Source organism: Phyllopteryx taeniolatus, chromosome 6 (genome assembly GCF_024500385.1).
Source record: "Phyllopteryx taeniolatus isolate TA_2022b chromosome 6, UOR_Ptae_1.2, whole genome shotgun sequence".
In the NCBI taxonomy this organism is placed as follows: Eukaryota; Metazoa; Chordata; class Actinopteri; order Syngnathiformes; family Syngnathidae; genus Phyllopteryx; species Phyllopteryx taeniolatus.
Window position 1 is genome coordinate 10,146,654 of NC_084507.1, and position 20,820 is coordinate 10,167,473.

At 40.3% G+C, this 20,820-nt stretch overlaps 3 protein-coding genes across 6 annotated transcripts; all 3 read right to left on the reverse strand.

Annotated features, from left to right (window-relative positions):
* Window positions 1–1,287: 1,287 nt before the first annotated feature.
* Window positions 1,288–2,364, reverse strand: LOC133479500 (protein S100-A6-like). Its single transcript, XM_061776591.1, has 3 exons — window positions 2,207–2,364; window positions 1,702–1,865; window positions 1,288–1,620 (listed from the first exon to the last, which is right to left on the reverse strand). The coding sequence occupies exons 2-3, from the start codon at window positions 1,834–1,836 to the stop codon at window positions 1,414–1,416; spliced, it is 342 nt and encodes a 113-aa protein (XP_061632575.1). The 5' UTR covers window positions 1,837–1,865; window positions 2,207–2,364; the 3' UTR covers window positions 1,288–1,413.
* Window positions 2,365–10,211: 7,847 nt separating this feature from the next.
* Window positions 10,212–13,233, reverse strand: s100a10b (S100 calcium binding protein A10b). Its single transcript, XM_061777138.1, has 3 exons — window positions 13,077–13,233; window positions 11,931–12,089; window positions 10,212–10,699 (listed from the first exon to the last, which is right to left on the reverse strand). Exons 2-3 carry the CDS (start codon window positions 12,066–12,068, stop codon window positions 10,541–10,543), a joined length of 297 nt encoding a protein of 98 aa, XP_061633122.1. The 5' UTR covers window positions 12,069–12,089; window positions 13,077–13,233; the 3' UTR covers window positions 10,212–10,540.
* Window positions 13,234–15,770: 2,537 nt separating this feature from the next.
* krtcap2 (keratinocyte associated protein 2) lies at window positions 15,771–20,653 on the reverse strand. 4 transcript variants are annotated; one of them, XM_061776408.1, is made up of 6 exons: window positions 20,493–20,646; window positions 19,312–19,623; window positions 18,948–19,099; window positions 18,769–18,832; window positions 16,131–16,197; window positions 15,771–16,046 (listed from the first exon to the last, which is right to left on the reverse strand). In XM_061776408.1, exons 2-6 carry the CDS (start codon window positions 19,469–19,471, stop codon window positions 15,926–15,928), a joined length of 564 nt encoding a protein of 187 aa, XP_061632392.1. In that variant the 5' UTR covers window positions 19,472–19,623; window positions 20,493–20,646; the 3' UTR covers window positions 15,771–15,925. The 4 variants fall into 4 exon arrangements, with proteins under 4 accessions (XP_061632392.1, XP_061632391.1, XP_061632393.1 ...); XM_061776407.1 differs by having other exon boundaries at window positions 18,948–19,102; XM_061776409.1 differs by lacking the exon at window positions 19,312–19,623 and having other exon boundaries at window positions 18,948–19,102; window positions 20,493–20,653.
* Between the last annotated feature and the right edge of the window lie 167 nt (window positions 20,654–20,820).

The following is a 20,820-nucleotide window of genomic DNA, read 5'->3' on the forward strand; positions in this document are numbered from 1 at the left end:
ACAATTTCCAAAAACAATTTGAAATGTGGACTTGTCGGACCACAGAACACTTTTCCACTTTGCATAAGTTCATCTTAGATGAGCTCGGGCCCAGAGAAGCCGGCGGGGTTTCTGGGTGTTGTTGTTATCATGGATTTTGATTTGCATAGTAGAGTTTCAAGTTGCACTTACGGATGTAGCGCCGAACTGTATTTACTGACAATGGTTTTCTGAAGTGTTCCTGTGGTGATATCCTTTACACATTGATGTTGGTTTTTGATGCTGTGCCGCCTGAGGGGTTGAAGGTCACGGGCATTCAATGTTGGTTTTCGGCCTTGCCGCTTACATGCAGTGATTTCTCCAGATTCTCTGAACCTTTTGATGATATTATGGACCGTAGATGATGAAATCCCTAAATTCCTTGCAATTGTACGTTGAGGAACATTGTCCTTAAACTGTTCGACTATTTTCTCACCCACTTATTCACAAAGAGGTGAACCTCGCCCCATCTTTGCTTGTGAATGACTGAGCAATTCAGGGAAGCTCCTTTTATACCCAATCATGGCACCCAACTATTCCCAATTAGCTGGGATGTTCCAAACAGGTGTTTGATGAGCATTCCTCAACTTTCTTAGTCTTTTTTGCCACCTGTCCCAGCTTTTGTGGAACATGTTGCAGCCATAAAATTCTAACTTAATGATTATTTGCTAAAAACAATAAAGTTGATCACTTTGACTTAGGAATGGTGCTGCAAGCCTGCTGCCGAGAAGATGCAACCTGGCGCAGGCACAGACAATCATCTCCAATGAATGTCCCGCTGCTGCTGTAAACAGTCTACCACAGTTCCACACTAGGGATATCAAACACCAAATGACAAAAAACAACAAACAAAACGAACAAACAGCGGAGCTTTTAAAGACCGCTATCATCTTCAGGGCACCATCTCTGTCATATTAGGTAAATCAGATTATATTATTTTAATATTATGGTCCTTGGTTGACATTACTGAATTCATTTTTCAACAGGTAACAGCTAACTAGTAACTGTTTTGGAACACATTTTTTAAAGTAATTACAAAAGATGATATGATAAAATATGACATGAGATTATATGACATGATAAAAAAGTGAAATACATGGAATAAGTAAAATGATCATGATATGTTTTAATATATGTTACAATATCACATAAGATAGGAAGAGACGATGAGGTGAGTGCTCTACTGGCTTATTGTTTATCGATATTAGCAATAAAGTCAAACAACATCTCATGTCACTTTGTCTCAGTAATAATAATAAACAGACAGGATTAAACTGTGTGAAAATGATCAATCTTTATTGTTTTTTATTTAGTGCCAATGTTTACAGACAATGCTTGAAAAACAATATTGGGAGAAACAAGACAAATAGGTGGAACACTTCCTGAATAAAAACGCTAATCTTCAATGTCACCCTCCCCCTTGTCGTCCCGTCTGCCACCCCGGCCTCCCCTGCCACTCTTTTTGGGTTTAGTAGTTTTGCGGTGGTAAGCTTTTATCAGCAGAGAAATGCATCTGGCATACTCTTGGATGTTGATTTCGCCATTGTCATTCCTGTCCACCTTGTTAAAGGCCTCGTCGACATCGCTTAGACTGAGTTTCCCCTGCAAAACACAAATTTAAGTAAACTTAAAATGACTATTGCACAAACACAACAATTAACAGTGCCCTGAGCACTTATGTACCTTAAAATCAGAGGTGGTGAGCTCTTTCTCCACCATTGCCTTAAACTCATCACCATTCAAACAGTCGCTGTCCTCGCCGCTATACTTCACAAAGACATCCACGCAACTTTTGATGGCCTGATCCAGATCGCCCATGGCTACTCGGGGAAGCTAAAAGTCTCCTCCTGGCAATTGTTGCGGAAGAACAGGAAAAAAATGCCTTTGAAAAATAATAATCTTTGTTGACATGATAACTACTTTAAAATGTCTTTGTGGTGGCAAAATGTCTTAGGATAAAGGGGTTGGTGTTAATGGGATAGCATTAGGGGTTAGGGTTAACGGTGATATATATATATATATATATATATATATATATATATATAGAGAGAGAGAGAGAGAGAGAGAGAGAGAGAGATAGATAGATAGATAGATAGATAGATAGATAGATAGATAGATAGATAGATAGATAGATAGATAGATAGATAGATAGATAGATAGATAGATAGATAGATAGATAGATACTCACGGTATGGACAGCAATGTGGGTGTTCTACTGAAATGGAATCCTCCTCTTGTACTGCAAACTCTGCAGTCTGACTCTCAAAGTCACTTTAGCATGCAAACAATGACTCATGGTCTTATCATACGCCCAGACAGGTCTTACTGGTCCAGAAGTTTCTCTCTGTGTGCTTTTTGCATATAAGAAAAACATTGTGAAAGAAAGCAATGTATTTTTGTGATACAGTAGCCTTTACAGTAGTAGTAGTTACAGTAGGCTCCTCTTCTCAAGTTACATGTAAACTAATTACAGTAAATGAGAGTTGTATAGTCACTGATTGTGTAGTGCTATATTTGCCTGACTTCAGTGCGAGCAGTGTGTGTTCAGTTCCCACTGAGTGATGGTGTGAATGTGAGTGTGAACTGTTGTCCGTGTCTTTATGTGCCTTGCGGCTGACTGGCAACCAGTTCAGGGTGTAGTCCGCCTTACGCCCGAAGTCAGCTGGGATAGGCTCCAGCGTCCCACGACCCTGAACAGGATAAGCGGTATTGAGAATAGATGGATGGGTGGATGGATGGTTGGATGGATGGAAAGTTGGACAACCCTGACTTTTGTTCAAGCTACTGAAGATTTGACAATGCTGCACATAATAACTTTAACACATTAATCACGATTAATTAATTACAAAAACATTAACACATTTTAATCACATTTTGTGTTCCAAACAACGCAAAACCTTTGTCAGTGCAAAATTTCCTGGTACACCGATTACACTGAGGCATATGTCAGAGCTCAGCTACCAAAATGGAGGGTCACAGATATGTATACGTAATATGACACGCCCATTTTGAGCTCCGTGCTGACAGTGACGCTAAGCTAGGGAGGTCAAAGTCGTCAGCGCATTCCATGTGTGTGGATGGCAAGAAACTCTAGAATGATCAAAAAAAAAAAAAAAAAAAAAGCTCAAGAAGTGGTCACAACCCCAAGATACTTGAACTCCTCCACTTGGGGAAGGATCTCATCCCCAACCTGGAGAGGGCACGCCGCCCTTTTCCAAGTGGGGACCATGGTCTCAGATTTGGAGGTGCTGATTTTCATCCCAACCGCTTCACACTTGGCTGCGAACCGCTGCAGTGAGAGTTGGAGATCACAGTTTAATGAAGCCAACAGAACCACATCTGCCAAAAGCAGAGCTGCAATACGCCATACTCCTGAAACACCCCCCGCAGGACTCCCCGAGGGACATGGTCGAACGCCTTCTCCAAGTCCACAAAACACATGTAGACTGGTTGGGCGAACTCCCATGCACCCTTGAGGACCCTGCTGAAGGTGTAGAGCTGGTATACTGTTCCACGGCCAGGACGAAAACCACACTGATCCTCATGATTCTGTGATTCGACTTCCCGACGGACCCTCCTCTCCAGCACCCCTGAATAGACCTTACCAGGGAGGCTGAGGAGTGTTATCCCCCAATAGTTGGAACACACCCTTCGGTCCCCCTTCTTAAAAAGGGGGACCACCACCCCAGTTTGCCAATCCAGAGGCACTGTTTCCGATGTCCATGCGATGTTGCAGAGGCGTGTCAACCAGGACAGCCCCAAAACATCCAGAATCTTTTGGAGAATCTGATCCACACCCAGGGCCTTGCCATCGAGGAACTTTTTAACCACCTCATTTATTCATATAAATATGATCTGAGACATGTAAACATGAATGAAGCCTAAAAACCTAACCAGACATTCTAACAGCTTCTTTGCGCTTGCCATTACTTTCTTAAACAGTTAAATTACAATTTCATTGCAACATGCTGCCAAATTTTCACATCTCTGTCAGGACACGTCTACATTATTCGTACACTCACTGTTTTATCACGGTGCACTGTTTGGTTTGTGATGTTGATTACTTCTGGCTACTCGTGTTTGAGAATTTTCTGCACCATTTGCACATTCGTCACTGTATCAGATCGTAGAACTATTAGTCACTTTAAATTGCCCTAAATTAATTGAGGACTGCATCATTTTGCACAATTGCCATTATGGCAGCATCACCACACTAGTGGTAAACTTCCATTGCTCAATGACTCTTCACACTCGTGTTTTTGTTTTTATTCCTGTCTTTGTCAATGATTTGATTAATTTGTCCACTAAAATACATTTTGTGACAAAATTGTTATCCAAGTAAAATGTGATTAATTGAGATTAATTAATTACAAAGCCTCTAATTTGTTTTTATAATCGAATCCCATCTGTAGGATAATTTTATAGTCTAACACCATCCAAAACACCTTTCCCAATTTTAAACATAATGATTGACACTGTAAGTGAGGGATTTATGCCACAAAAGTCGTGAGTGAGCTGTTGAACAATTATTGTCATCTGAAGCAAATAAACAAACAACATTTGAGTAGAAGTATAACTTTTGAAGTTGAATGTCCTAGATGTTATGCGATTTATAATTCAACATTTTTAGGACAAATTCTAAGGTTGGACCTATCCTAGCTGACATTGAACTATAGGTAGGGTGCACTCCTGAGTGGTTGCCAGCCAATCGTAGGGCACAGACAAACAACCATTCGCACTCTTATACACACGTAGGAAAGATTTAATTTTCAATTAACATAACATGCATGTTTGTTGGAGTGCCCATAGAAAATGCAAGCAAGAACAGAGGGGACATGTACATAGGGAGGCCTGAGCTGAGAATCAAATCAAGAACGTGTGTCAGTTCCAACTTATTTTAGTTACTATTGTGGGTCTGAAAAATGTGTTGTATGCAATAATTAAAGCAAATAAAGTTTGAACAAAACACCTATATCACCTTTGCTTTCAGGAAAGCCTTCTTTTGCTTTTTATGTTCGCTACCAGGGTAATAATTAGTGCAAGGCCTGTAGAACTTGTTAGCGCACGCACACACGGACATCCACACACACGTGCGCGCACACACACGCACTTGTTGTTTTTAGCATTACGTGAAGTGAATCAAAGCCAAGTCAGCATGTGTGACAAGCCCCATTATGTTTGAAAGGAACGTAGCACCTCCATTTACCTACACTGTGCAGTAATTTGAGCCCTTTTTTTTTTTTTTTTTTTTTTTACAATTTTGTTTTCTGAGGGAGTTTGCCATTTCTAAAGCACATTACTTTCGGTTTAAAGCTTCGTAACATAGCAAAAGATGTGTGGCAAGTTGGCAACATCCTGTCTTATTAAACCTTTTTATTCTCCAGCAGTGTTAGACATTCCTCTAAATTCGACAGTTATTTCCCACATACCTTACAGTAAAATACTTTGAAGTGATTTTACAATAATTAACCACAGTTTCTACTTTCCACTGCATCATAGGATTTTGGTTTACATCACACAGAGAGATACTGTATTTTGCATGCAGCAGAATTGTGAAGCTGTGTGGCTCCCAGAATTTATTGCACCATAAAATGTTGAACTGTTGTCGTAATAAAGGTGTTAATTGTTAATGTTCAAGAACGATAAGGATAAACGTAACATTAATCATGTGTGTTCATGTTAACTGTAGTTCGTTGAAAGTGTGTCTTATCAAACTCTAGCGTTACATTTATGTTGCACTTTTTTACATGAAACCTTGACTGTGGGTTATGTGCCCGGTCAGTTCTGCTGTTATGTTAAATAAAGCTACAATAAGATTTACCTGATGACTTATCAGCTGTATCAAATACAAGCATGTACTTTCTCATGATTGATCAAATTGGCTGACTTCTTCTGCAAGCCAAAAGAGTTTCTGTTTATCTTGTGTGACTCATCAGCAACACAATAGAAACTATCCATCCATCCATTTTCAACACCGCTTATCCTGGTTAGGGTCGCGGGACACTGGAGCCTATCCCAGCTGACTTCGGGCGAAAGGCGGACTACACCCTGAACTGGTCGCCAGTCAGTCGCAGGGCACATATAGACACAGACAACCATTCGCACTCACATTCACACCGTCACTGAGTGGGAACTGAACCCACGCTGCCTGCACCAAAGTCAGGCAAGTGTACCACTACACCATCAGTGACAATAAAAACTAAATTACTGTAATTCAATTTACTGGCAACAGTGTTGCCATTCAAATTACTGTAAAAATCCTATGTCTAAGAGTGAGGGTGTCACTTGATATATATATATATATATATATATATATATATTGATACTCACTTGTTTTTTTTTAATTAAAAATAAATGTAACACCTCCCTAATATATATATATATATCCATCCATCCATCCATTTTCTGAGCCACTTCTCCTCACTAGGGTCGCGGGTGTGCTGGAGCCTATCCCAGCTATCATCGGGCAGGAGGTACACCCTGAACTGGTTGCCAGCCAATCGCAGGGCACATACAAACAAACAACCATTCGCACTCACATTCACACCTACGAGCAATTTAGAGTTGTCAATCAACCAACCGCGCATGTTTTTGGGATGTGTGAACATTCCAAAAACATGCATTAATTGGAGACTCTAAAATTGCCCGTAGGTGTGACTGTGAGTGCGAATGGTTGTTTGTTTGTATGTGCGCTGCGATTGGCTGGCAACCAGTTCAGCGTGTACCCCGATGACAGCTGGGATAGGCTCCAGCGCGCCCGCGACCTTAGTGAGGAGAAGTGGCTCAGAAAATGGATGGCTGGATGGATGTATATCATCAAGGGATATATATATGTATATATATATATATAATTTTCATAGGTGGCCTCTAACAGTGTGAAGAAAACCTACTGTAACTTTTGTAAAGGAATAAATTGTGACACTGCAATATTGTAATTATAATTTTCCATTTGGTGACAATTCATCAATCCACTGTTACTTTAACCCATGGGATACTCACCATTTCAGTTTAGATCAATGCTGCCACCTCGTGTTTAGTTTTTGTTCCCCAGATGATGTAAAATCTCTATCCATTTTCTTTAGTAACTATAAAGACTCATGTTGTAATCTTGCAATATGTTAGCATACCAACTGTTAGTATATTTTATCAGTTCTCATTAGTACCTTACTCCAGGAAAATCCTTATCTATCTTCCGTAGCGCATTTTATACTCATGTTGCTATCTCACTGTATGCAAAAATACCAACTTAGCATGTTAGCATTAGTACCTGACTACAGGGACGGTCTATCACCCTTAGCACTTTTTTTTTTAGTCAACTTGCTATTTTGCTTACAAGCATATAACTATTAGCATGTTAGCATTTTCTCAATCCTAATTAGGACAAGACTACAGGGCAACATGTAAAATCCTCATCTATCTTCCTTAGCACTTTTTTATACTTAAGTTGCTACCATGCTGTATGGTAGCATACCAAGTGCTAGCATGTTAGCATACCAAGTGCTAGCATGTTAGCATTCTATCAAGTCTCATTAGCTGGTACCTTGAGTCCGCCTAAGCTATCACACAAGCTGTTAGCATTTCATTAGAAATAGTACCTGACAACGCAGCATGGGTAAAATCCTTATCGATCTGCCTTGGCAGCTTTTGTATTAAGGTATGATATTGCTATTATGCTATATGTTTGGATAACTGGTAGCATGTTACCATTTCGGCAATTCTCATTAGAAATAGAACCCGACGGGAAAGATGTAAAATCCATACCTGCTTCTTTAGCACTTTTTGTACTAAATTTATGGAGGTTAAGGATATGTTAGCATAGTAGATGTTAGCATGTTAGCATTTTACATCCTTTAAGGAACAAGACATTCCAGAGTTAGCATTGCTTTTTGTTAGCATGCTAACCTTTAGCATTATAAGAATCTCCATTTAAGTTTCAAGTTAAAAGAGGCCCATTTAAAATGTAGCAATCAAAATTACGAGGGAGTATGCATTTTGTTTTGTTCGGTGTATTAGTGTTGTTATATTGATAAATAAATTGCCTTTGGTTAGATTTGGCACTCTAAGTAATGTAATCCAATGGAAATGAAAGGATCCTAGTGTGGACTAACAGTGCAGACACTGTATACTCACAAGCAACGTTAACATGGCAACGCAGCACATGCTTTAAATTCCTCAGATACAACTATGCTGTGTTCTAAGGGCGTGATATAAACCACTTACAAACCTCTGGTGCCAAATCATGTATCATCCTGACAGCCCTGTTGGACATTCAAGCTGTATGGTGTTTGTAATATAGGGGCAAGCGGGGCAGTGCCCCACCAGTGCAGTATCAGGACATTGTATGTATTTTATCCATCCATTTTCTATAGCGCTTGTCCTTATTAGGGTCAGCTGGATTCTATCCTGGCTGACTTTGAGCAAGAGGAGAGTACACCCTGGACCAGTATCCAGCCAATCGCAGGCCTGTATATATGCGTATACCATGAAGAAACTTTCTATAATTCTTATTGGTATGTCTTTGGAATGATTCTGTTGTGTTCATGCCAAGCCTTCCTGTCCTTTCTCTCCTGTGTGTAGCAGGGTATTGCTTTTCATTGTATTTAGCCCCCTTGGTAGTGCTGTTAATGATTATTATTATTAAGATGGATTAATCAGGTGGCACGGTGGACGACTGGTTAGAGCGTCTGCCTCACAGTTCTGAGGACCGGTGTTCAATCCCCGGCTCCGCCTGTGTGGAGTTTACATGTTCTCCCCATGCCTGCGTGGGTTTTCTCAGGGCACTCCGGTTTCCTCCCACATCCCAAAAACATGCATGGTAGGTTAATTGACAACTCTAAATTGCCCGTAGGTGTGAATGCGAGTGTGAATGGTTGTTTGTTTGTATGTGTCCTGCGATTGGCTGGCAACCAGTTCAGGGTGTACACCGCCTCCTGCCCGATGATAGCTGGGATTGGCTCCAGCACGCCTGCGACCCTAGTGAAGAGAAGCAGGTCAGAAAATGGATGGATGGATGAATTAATCACCTTTTGGGGGGCCTCAATGTGTCCGAAACCTCACCAATTTTAGCGAGTGCTTGTATCCTGGTGAAATATTTTTTTAGTCTCGGTCAGTGTTTCACAACCTTTATTGAGCCAAGGCACATTTTTTACAGTAGAAAAAACTCCCATGGCACAAAAAGCAGATACACACGTTAATTGCCATTTAATTGTTTTGCCTGTCACTATACGTCAATGGCACAGATAGATGAACAAAGATACATTTTTTGCTGTAAACATATAATGTTCAGACCACTACTTTCCCACAGCACACGTGATGGTCTCTCACGGAACAGTGGTTGGTAGTCACTGCTCTGGGGGTCTCAAACCTGAACCTTAACACAATAGTGCCGCCTGGAAATTTTCAGACATGTATATCATCAGGCGGCACGGTGGGTGACTGGTTAGAGCGTCAGCCTCACAGTTCTGAGGACCCTGGTTCAATCTCCGGCCCCACCTGTGTGGAGTTTGCATGTTCTCCCCGTGTCTGCGTGGGTTTTCTCCGGGCACTCCGGTTTCCTCCCACATCCCAAAAACATGCATTAATTGGAGACTCTAAATTGCCCGTAGGTGTGACTGTGAGTGTGAATGGTTGTTTGTTTCTATGTGCCCTGCGATTGGCTGGCAACCAGTTCAGGGTGTACCCCGCCTCCTGCCCGATGACAGCTGGGATAGGCTCCAGCACACCCGCGACCCTAGTGAGGAGAAGCGGCTCAGAAAATGGATGGATGTATATCATCAAGGGATGCACGAAAAAGTCTTCAGGACCCATGCCTGAAATAGAACAGTAAATCAACCATTTTGGTTTGAAGGGATCATGCTTTAAGGAAGTCCGAGGGAATGGGGATACGCCTAAACAAGCGTCAATCAGAATAGCCATCTTAATAATAATATCTTAGATTTCTATAAACATATAGGTGGTGCTAAATTGTTACGTTTTTTTTCTCACGCCATTGAATATGGGCGGAACATGGGATCAGAAGTTGATCATTTTGCCATGAAAACAAGGTGGAGGGTCCGATCATCGCTGCTTACAGCTTTAGTGTTTTGCTGTGTTTTAAATCCAACTGGAAAGCATGCATTTTTGGAACCCCTGTCAAAGTCTGCATAGCAACAACTGGCCATGCAACTGTAACCTAAGAAAAAGAAGAGAAGAAATTCTGCTGGCTAACATTTTATTTCAGCCGTGAAAGTTATAATTATAATCACTTACTTAGGCGTACAGTATTTAGCTTTGTGGTTTAGTACACAGGGGTTAGAAGAAAAAATTGTAAGTAAAATAAGATAGTAGTGCCGAAGAATTCTGAGGCCACCAGCTGTGTTTCAGAGGCAGTAAGAGCAGGGTGGAGGTCTTTGGACTAAAATGATTCCATGTGTTCACATCATGCAGAATAAAAATACAAAAACAGCCTTTCGTGGTGATATTCAATCAAAGCTTTGCTTATACTTGTGGAACAGACTCTCCAGAACAGAAGTGTCTGGTTCCTCTATTGTTTTCCCTTCTTCTGACGCAGCATGTAACACTTCTCACAGGCCATGGAGATGCCCGCGACCAGGGGGAGAAACTCTTCAAAGTCCAACTTGTCGTCTTTGTTGTGGTCCAGGTCCTGCAAGATGCAGTCCACCGTTTTGGGGTTCTTTTGAGTCTGCAAAAAAAAAGGAAAAAGAAGAGACACAGTCATGCTTTTTGGCGCAATGAATAAGGCAGATGACAGTAAAACACTATCCGGGCCAGATCGGATCTGGACTGGTCTGGATCGGTCGGATTTGGAAGCTTTTTTTCCACCATTGGAAAACAGTACCTGCCCACAGGACATGGGGTGAAATCCTTACTGCTTTTTGTACTCCTGTCGCTATATGGCTATTTGTACCATGTTAGCTTTCTACCTATATACAGTAAGTGGGCTTTTGTCCATTGAGAAAAAAGATGTTCCAGAATTAACATTTTGGGTGGGTGCAGGTTGTTAGCATGCTAATATTTAGCATTGTAGGAATTTCTATTTTGTTCGGCTCAAAATTCATTTGGTATAGGTTAATGCTGCATTAGATTACATATGGGGCTGTATTTTTTATTTGTTTTAAACTGAAGACCACTAGGGGCCATTTACACAAGACCATTTTGAACGGAAAATTGTTAATTGTTTTGGCGGCTCTTTTATATGACAATAGCACCTCACAAACAGTAGGCATTATAGCTTTTTGTTGTAAGGCAGTAATGGAAGGCTTCACTAGTATATCTTAAACTTTTGTTGAACTTGCAACTATACAGAATTGCAATAATATTTTGATCGTGACTTTTTATTTCAGTCTGGCATTGCTGTCTTAAAAAGGCCATCAGTGTCTGTCCAGCCATCTGTGCTGTAACTTGTCCCATCGATAACTTTTCCTGACTTCTCATTAGAGTCATTGGTGAGCTGAGGTGGGGTACAACCTGAAGTGGTTGCCAACCATTTACAGGGCACATATAGACAACCAACAACAACCATTCACGCTCACATTTACCCCTACGGACAATTTAAAATCTTCAATGATTAACATGCATGTTTTTGGAATGTGGGAGGAAGCCAGAGCAAGCATGGGGGGAACATGCAAACTGTGCGTTTCTGTGCACAGTTTGCAAAGCCGAGAGTCGAAACCCAACCTTAGGACTGTGAGGCAGCAGTGCTAACCATCTGTCCGACATGCTCCCCATACCCTTGAACTCAGCAGTTGTTGGTGAGAGAAACTCAAAAGTAACACAGAAGTAGTTTAAGACATTGCAATTCAGAGTTAGTAATGTTGCAATACAATTATTTATATTTAAATTTGAGTGGCTAGTAATATTCAATATTTTGTAAGTAGCTTGCCCAACATTGCATCGAGAGAGCACGTTCTCACCGTGAGGAATGTGGGTAACTCAGTCTCCAACAGTTTTTTCAGTTCTTTTTTGCTCAGCGTTTTCCCATCGCCGTCGTCTTTGGCGTAGCGATGGAATATGACAATGAGGTTCTCCATGCATTTCTCCAAGTCAGTCATGGCTGCAGAGACAGGTAGGTGCTGTAAATGGAGAAATGACAGGAATGACAGGAATTATTATTATTAAGGGTGGAAATGGCAGAATAGGTCACGATACTATATTATTGCCCAATGATACTGATAGTATCACTTTCCTGCAATGGTGCGATAATATGATTGATGATATATGGGAATAAAACCATGTATAAAGGTAGCCATGTAACTGATTAAGGTAAAACGTAATCATTTGATAACTGAGTTGGGTCAATACGGAGATTTACAGCATATCTAAAAATCACAAATATTATTATTATTTATTTTTTTGATAAGTGTATTGTCACAGTGACAATAGCAATATTAGAGCCAGTTGTATATCGACTATGTATTGTAAGAAAGCTATGATTCATGATGTTTTGGTATGATAGTATGATATATGTATATTTCAAAAGCTGTCCATTGCTATGGTCTCATAAAGACAAACAGCTCATTATATCATCCACAGCCAATACAAATAGTGTAGCACTAAGGGAGGATACGGGTGTTGCTTTCACTGGCACTCAGAGCAAATTCTTTTAATATTAGACCAAATGTTCCGTAACAAACAGACATCCTTATCTCGTGGCTGCTGCCTTTTGCTCCACATCCGCCTTTTTCCTACTGGATTTCAGCGAGACAAAAAAGGTCGTTAAAAAAGACAGAGAATAATGGAATAACTTTTAACAAAAGGACAGGAAGCAGGCCAGCAGCTACTTGTCACACGGAGAAGTGCAATGCGCCCAAACCACAGAAGACCACCCAATGACGCATGGCAAACAACCCCAGTGGCCAACGTGCGACCTTTTGCGTGAAACCGAGAATAAATGTTGAAGGACAGAGAAAAACAAGTCACTTGACTGCATATTTGACATTTTAGGCTTCTGCAAGTGTGTCTTCCTATTATCCATATTGAATTACAGCTTCCGGGACAGTAGTAGCGTAAAATTAGTGCAATCTGCCCAAAAAGTGCCCAATGAATAAGCAGGGACTTACCAAACTCGGAGGAGGCTGAGTGTGCAGGATGTGTTTGAAAGAAAAGCAGCAGTTCACTAGGAGTTTATTTGAGTATATATAGTCAGCCGGGCAACGCCCCGGGATAGAGATGAAGAAAGAAGTAGTGGGAGGGAGTGAGAGCAAATAATGACCTCATTCTCCACACACCCATTTGAACACAACTGCCAAGATGTGTTTTTCTCTCTCCAATATTCTAAAGCACAGAGCTGACTTTTTCCTACTGAAGCGCAGAGAGGAATTTACACTCTATAATCGTAATTTGAATTGACATTTCTCGTGCTGTTAAATGAGAGGGTGGGTTCAAAACGTTTACTCTAGTCTAAAACAGCGATTCTCTAAACCTTTTACACCAAGTACCACCTCAAAAAATACTTAGCTCTCAAGTGCTGCCAGAATGAAAACAATGAAATACAGTAACGTAGTAGGCCCGAGTGTTCATAAAAAAAACAAAGCAGTTTTTTAATTGCTAAAAAGTGTATTTACCATCACTAAAAGCCACAGTAACATGCACAATTTGAAGTGTTAAAACTGCAGAAATATTGCTAATACCACATTCCTTCTGAATCCTCTTGGCTGCCTGAGGTCTCTTCGCTTTGTTTCCGTTTGATTGTCTCATGCCCAATAATTGGCAAATGAGGGATTTGGATAGCACTAACATTAGGTTAGGTGTAACATTTAATATTTGTATTTAACTATAAAGTTGACAAATATTGTTCTCAATGTGCAGAAAAGTGACCCTCGAAAATTCAAACTAGTTTATTTCTTTTTTTAAACACGTTTTGAAGCTAAACGTGACAAAATGTTGCTGTTATTTTTGGTGTGAGCAGCTTTACAAAACGGCACCCCATATTCGCGAGCGATTTCCCAGATCGGGCCTTTCGGGAACGACAAAACTACTTGTAGCGTGAGATAATCCACGACCAATGATTTGGCCCTACGATAGCCCTAAAATGAAAGGTATAGGATGTTTGATTATTTTTTTTTATATCTTAGGTATAGTGTGACATATCAACGACAACTCTCCGACAGCACACCTTGACGTCGACCAATAGGATTGCGTATTGTGACTTGCCTCCCGTGCTTCCCATTGTCAACATACTTGGTTGCTGTTGTCAACATTTATTTACAGGTACAAACCCATGTTTACCGAAGCTTTAGAGCATGATAAGATAGAACGTCGGCATGTTTACTACAAACTTTAGAGATAGCACTAGCTTGCTAGGCTACAGAACGTTTTGTTGCTTGCTTGCGAGCCATCTCGTATTAAAAGTACATGAACATACCTCAAGCAATCCTTGAATGGACAGCCCAAAACATCATCCTCTGAGCACATTTTTTCTTCTTCTTTTTGTTCTTTTTTTCCCCCAACATGCCCAACTTGTCACTTTAAAAAAAAAAATCAGTTTATTTGAAAGGGGACAATGCAATTTCATAAAACACATGAAGTACACATGGTTAAAAAAGCCAGAAGGCTAGTTTTCATCTGTAGTCCCCTGGCCATGATGTAAAAAAGCAGTAAAATACATCTACAAGACAATATAATACAGGATACATAATCAAAGACTTACTATACTATACGGTTGTATCAGTTCGTGTTGCCGGTGACATTTTTTCTAGTCACACCTCCCCAACAGTTTTTGATACGACAAGCTTAAAGCCCAGTCATGTAAAAGACGGAATAGTTACATAGTCGTGTAGTGGTAACACTCTCTGACCGAGTTACAGCAAGATTATATAGCAGTAGTCTGACGTAGTGCAATCATGAAAGACCAGATTTGTCTTGTAGTCTGATCCAGGCATAAGGGCAATATTAAAGGAGATATGGAATTTATGAATGTAATTTTAAATGGGCAGCGTGGTGATGGTGACTGTCTGCCTCAAAGTTCTGAGGTTCAGGTTCAAATTTAGACTGTGGCCTTCCTATGTAGAGTTTGCATGTTCTCCCTGTGCTTTGTGTGCGGTTTGTCTCTGGTTATTTCCACATTCTAAAACATCATGTTAAATCATTGAAGACTCCTTGTCCATAGGTGTGAATGTGACTGTGAATAGTTGTTTGTCCATTTGTGCCCTGCGATTGGCTGGCAACCAGTCAAGGGTGTATCTCGTCTCTCACCCAAAGTCAATTGTGATAGGCTCCATAAGCACTTTACTAAATGGCTGGATGGATTTTTTTTTAATGGCTTGTATATAAATAGGGTAAATTGTATACAAGTTGGGTTGGTGTAGTGCCTGACCACCCATCAAGTGTGAAATTAAGCAACCAAGTAAATCTTTTTGTTATCTACCCTCACTGTTAGATAACAGTGGAAAATCCCCCAACACCATTTTTTTCTTCCCATGGCACAGCGAGCTAGGTTCGGTGAAGATATGGAGCCACTTTCAGATATTGGCTGGAACACAAAATCTGAAACATTATCGTTAGCATTAGCTTCTTGGGGATTGCTTGGTAAACTTGTCAATGTGGTGACACTATTTGTGTGGTGACGTGTCTATACACCACATGCACGCTGTGTAGTGTATGAAGTGCTGCCTCCACAAGTAAAAATGTTTTTACTGTTTTTATGGCCGTTTGCTTTTTTCAACTGTGAGGCAGATGTGCTAACAAGTCAGTCACCGTGCCGCCCCCTGCTAAACAAACAAATGTTATTACCAGTCTAAATGAGACAAGACATATTGAATGGTTCTCATTGCTTTTAATTACAAAATGAAAACGTGTTAAACAAATAGTAACTGGATGGGATGAAGTAATCTCTTTAATGGAATGTGGAGCTGGCCAATAAAAGTTTATGTCAGAATCACGATGTTTGTTTTCATTCATCAGTTCTTTATCAGTTCTTCCTCTTGCCCTTGGTGGCGACCTTGGTGGGTGCCGCTGAGGGTGCGGCAGCCTGGTAGAGGGCGGCGGATATTTTGTTGATGTAGTACAGGGCGAAGAGGGAGAAGATCAGGCTGTGTGGAGGGAATGGTGATATATTCAGGAAAACAAAAACAGAAGTATATGTGGAGCGTAGTAAAGTGAAGAGGAGGACTTACCATGTGGTGACACACACACGATGAACCAGACCGGATGCAAACAAGGACAGGCACAGGCACAGCAGAACTGAAAGTTCAACGTTATTCAAGGAGAACACATTATGCTCATTTTGTTGGGTACATTTGCAAAATCTATTGAGTGCTAATTAAAAAAATAGAGTGAACAAACATTCTACCTTTGCTGAGTTACTTAAATTGATCATCTTCATCCATCAATTTTCTGTAGCATTTATCCTCATTAGGGTGCCAGGTGAGCTGGAGCCTATCCCAGCTGACTTTGGGCGGGGTACACCCTGGACTAATTGCCAGCAAAACCCAACGCACCCTCACAACCACACTTCAATGCACCCATCATGTTTTTGGAATGCGGGAGGAAGACAGAGTACCTGGAGAAAACCCACGCAAGCCTGAGAGAAAATTAACTCCACACAGAGATGTCCAACAGAGATTCAAACCCAGGGCACACGTACTAACCAATTTTTCACCTTGCTGATGTCACAGTTGCTACCAGACATTTTGAATGGTATTTTTCCACTGGATATTTGTGTTTTATTGAATTTTATTTGTCCTTTCTTCATTATATTGTGTATTCTATTTTAAAAAAGTGTTTTATACATAAATGGAGAAAGGATTCCATAAAATTGCCATGAATGTCATTTAATTTAGAGGAAAACTACTATATCAAGATGTATATTGTGATATAAAATTATATATAAAACTTTGTCCGTATAGCATAGCTCTCCAGGCATTAAACTCATTTCATGTAATCTAATTCATTCTGAACCATTTGTACAATACATTTTTGTGCTACTGTTACATTATGGTATTCATATTACAGTAATCATTCATGTTTTTTGGGGATTTTTTTTCTGTGAAAGCAATGCACAAGATGGTGTCAAAGGCCTGTCTAATAGGAAAGAAGCACAGTGCGGTGTTGAAGTCATACATCTCGACTGACCGATGTCAGGGAGGAAGTAAGGTTTGCCCGAGTTGTTAGTGGAAGAAGTTATGAAAAAGTCTTCGTAGCAGCACATGCACTTCATTTTTTTCCCCAAAATCATCTTTTGGGATTTTCTTTTTAAGGTCAATGTAAGACGAGTTTGACATTATATTAAAGTGTTTTGGGATCATAGTTTATATTATAGTTACAGTTTAATCTATTAATATAGGCAGCTACAAAACATTTTGTGGAGGGGAGTCAATTACTTACACTTTGTCGCAGCAGGGCTGAGACCCTATTCCTGAGAGTAATCTAATTCAGTCATACTCGGTATCACCCTAATGAAGTAGTTAGCACGTCTTGGAATCTCAGCTCTCACAGTTGAGAGGTTCTGGTTGGGATCTGAGCTTCCTCCCACATTTCAAAAACATGTTAGGTTCATTGAAGATGTGTGAATGTGTGTAGATGGCTGTTTGTCTATATGTGCCCTGCGATTGGCTAGTGACCAGTACAGGGTATACCCCACATCTCGCCCAAAAACAAACACTATACACTTCCCTTTTTCTATTTTGTTTCAGGTATTTGGATATATGTGAGGTCATCCGCACTTGACAGCTTACAGTAGGCTTTGCAGTTGTCGCATTGTACAATTTACACTATCCATAGCAAGTTTCTCTAAATAGGATCAGTTCTTGACAAACCATGCAGCGAAGGGCCTGCTGCTACAAATACTGATGAAAAGGCCAAACTCTTTGTGTAGGCATTTGCGCAAAGGCAGGGAAAGTCTATGCGGAGGGCTGCACTGGAACTTAGCATCAACAAAATCTCGATTCAGCGGATGGCTAGGCGAGTGATAAAAGTTTACCAGTACTGAATTCATATTGTTTAAGCATCATAATCTTTTACTTGAAACTGTTTGAAACCTTTGGCTTTGCGCGAACGCCTGCTCTATGAGTTTCGTGTATTCCTCAGTGGTGATAATAAAAAGCCTACTGCTGCTTGGTTTGTCAAAAACAGATCATGTTTTGAGAAACCTGCCATGGATAGCGTAAATTGTACTAAACGGAGCAGTGTTACGGCCATGAGGTTTCTCAAACTGATGCTGAACTACAGTCGGGGACAGGAAAACGTTTTGCCAGGGTGCAATTTTACAGTTTTTCAATGTCAATTGGCGAGTCATGGGCAAGGGAATGATATCCTTACAAAAACTGTAAAGCCTAAGCTGTTAAATGGTGATGGTCTCACGTCTTTCGGAATTACATCTGAAATGAAATTGAAAAAAGGAAGAGTACAGTGTCTTTTCTGATACCCTGTATATATAATTTACTGTATTGATGCATTATATGATGAATAAATATTGTATTGTAAGAAAAACGCCATTAATTTAGAATCATTATATGGAAAAATATATGATAAAATATAAGCTTCCAAATATTATCATTTTTAAAAGCATTTGTACAAATACAGACCTCCACTCCAATAAAAGCCTAGTACACGCTAACGTTTAGTATGTTTTCTCCTTCTTGTTCGAGGAAATACGGTATGTACCATCAAAGATGCTCAACACAACCAGGTTCCACTAGTAGATTAAGATGAAATCAAACAGTTAACATTGAATCTACGACAAAGTAAATAAATATAATAAATAGACATAAATCCAATATAACTTCATCCTGCATTACTTTATTTCTTGCTTACTTTCTGGGAAGATCTTGGCTTGGAACCCTTTCCCAAAGAACAGATTTTCCAGATTACTAAATGCCTGAAGAAACTTGAGTTAAGGTTAAGCATTTGTAGTGGCGAATGTTACATAATTGGAGAGAGAGAGAAAAAATATAAATAAGTCAAGTGATCAGTCCCATGAACATAAAGGATACAGTGAGGGAGCAAATGAAGAGGATTGAGCCCAGGAAACCCCCCAGGATGGTGAGCCACTCGGTGGAGGCCAACTGCTTACTGAACATCTGCATGCCGGCAAACACGAGCACCGAAAGCAGACTGGATAGCACCAGAGACGTGCCTGTGTTCACTGCTGCCAGGACAAAAACAAATAAGTTAGTCCGCTAGTGCACGACACTGGTGACATATTGACTAATAGTCTAGTTAGAGCAATTAGCTACACAAGGGGGAAAAGATTAAACATCTCTCTGCATAAAAAAGTGAATACACTATCTCCCAAATTATTGAGCATATGACATTCCTAACTAGTCAATCCAATTTACAGTGAATGTTATTGCTTACGGCGGCACGGTGGGCGACTGGTTAGAGCGTCAGCCTCACAGTTCTGAGGACCCGGGTTCAATCCCCGGCCCCGCCTGTGTGGAGTTTGCATGTTCTCCCCGTGCCTGCGTGGGTTTTCTCTGGGCACTCCGGTTTCCTCCCACATCCCAAAAACATGCATTAATTGAAGACTCTAAATTGCCCGTAGGTGTGACTGTGAGTGCGAATGGTTGTTTGTTTGTATGTGCCCTGCGATTGGCTGGCAACCAGTTCAGGGTGTACCCCGCCTCCTGCCCGATGATAGCTGGGATAGGCTCCAGCACGCCCGCGACCCTAGTGAGGAGAAGCGGCTCAGAAAATGGATGAATGGATGGATGGATGTTATTGCTTACATATTAGCTTCTATAACACAGTGGTTCTCGAACCTGGGTCCGGGAACCCCTGGGGTTCCGCGAACCATAGCTTGGAGGTATACACAAAAATTGCAATGAATAATGTCATATCATTTTGTTTAAAAAAGTGCATACTTGCAGTAAAACAAACACGCTAAACACATTACTCTTTCCTACTTTAGCTAATTAACAGCTCGGACGAAAATATAAGGCATAGTTTTCCGTTTCACATTTATATCAGTGAACTAAATCAACAGGCGAAACAAGCAAAAACTTCCCCATAAAACATAACGTTTTATGTTTATTAATTCAAATCTTATATGCCTAATAATTTGAAACAGTGTAAATGCAAAACAAAGCAATACACTAATAGGTTGCACAGGCATTTTTTTAAGTACACTTCTTTTATTGACCTAGTTTTCCCAGTTTCAGAACAACTCGTGCCGTTATCTAAATACAATAATGGCGCTGTATGCAATTCATGTTTTAAAACTGTTCTCATTGTGATTTAACTTCAATTTAACGCCTTCCCGACTGACACGTCAGTGCTCAAGCGGAAGCCTTACAAATGCTAAGCTAATGCTAACGTCAAGTCCACAGAGTAGCCAGTAACGTTAATACAAAGGTGCGTATTTAGATTAAATCTTATTATAATCGATCAAAGATTAAGTGCTAAAAATGTTATAAATCAGGGCTAGTTAGCTAACCGCCGCCCTGGATGAGCTAGCTACTACTTATGCGGAGCAACGGGACTGGATGTCTGCATACCCAAATAAATAAATAATCATTAAGAGTGGAATACATACATACCCATGGTTCCAGGTTATCTCGTAACAGTGTTTTTATTTTTTTATTTTATTGTATTTATATTTTTTAAAAAGGTCCAATTTAACTTCGCCGAACAAGACGGAAGGGCTAACACTTTGCCTCTAGGAAACGAAGAAACCTTCACCCGGAAATAATTACAGGTGGGACGAGGAGTCTAGGCCATAGTAAACATAACATAACATTACAGATCTGTAAAAATAGTACAAAGAGAAAAACAGTTAACAGTACTGAAAATAATATACAAAAACGGAAATAAGCTATAACAACAGGTCTATAACAATTAAAAACAATAATAATAATAATAGCTATA

Bases quoted from the DNA above. Each gene is read 5' to 3' on its own strand.
- LOC133479500 (XM_061776591.1), bottom strand. From the start codon at position 1,836: ATGGGCGATCTGGATCAGGCCATCAAAAGTTGCGTGGATGTCTTTGTG. The intron at 1,621-1,701 runs GTACATAAGTGC...TGTGTTTTGCAG, and splicing joins TCACCACCTCTGATTTTAAG to GGGAAACTCAGTCTAAGCGA.
- s100a10b (XM_061777138.1), bottom strand. From the start codon at position 12,068: ATGACTGACTTGGAGAAATGCATGGAGAACCTCATTGTCATATTCCAT. The intron at 10,700-11,930 runs GTGAGAACGTGC...TTTTTTTTGCAG, and splicing joins AGTTACCCACATTCCTCACG to ACTCAAAAGAACCCCAAAAC.
- krtcap2 (XM_061776407.1), bottom strand. From the start codon at position 19,471: ATGCATGTTTTTGGGATGTGGGAGGAAACCGGAGTGCCCAGAGAAAAC. The intron at 19,103-19,311 runs GTAAGCAATAAC...TTGTCCTGGCAG, and splicing joins CAGTCGCCCACCGTGCCGCC to CAGTGAACACAGGCACGTCT. The intron at 16,047-16,130 runs GTAAGTCCTCCT...CCCTCCACACAG, and splicing joins CGTGTGTGTGTCACCACATG to CCTGATCTTCTCCCTCTTCG.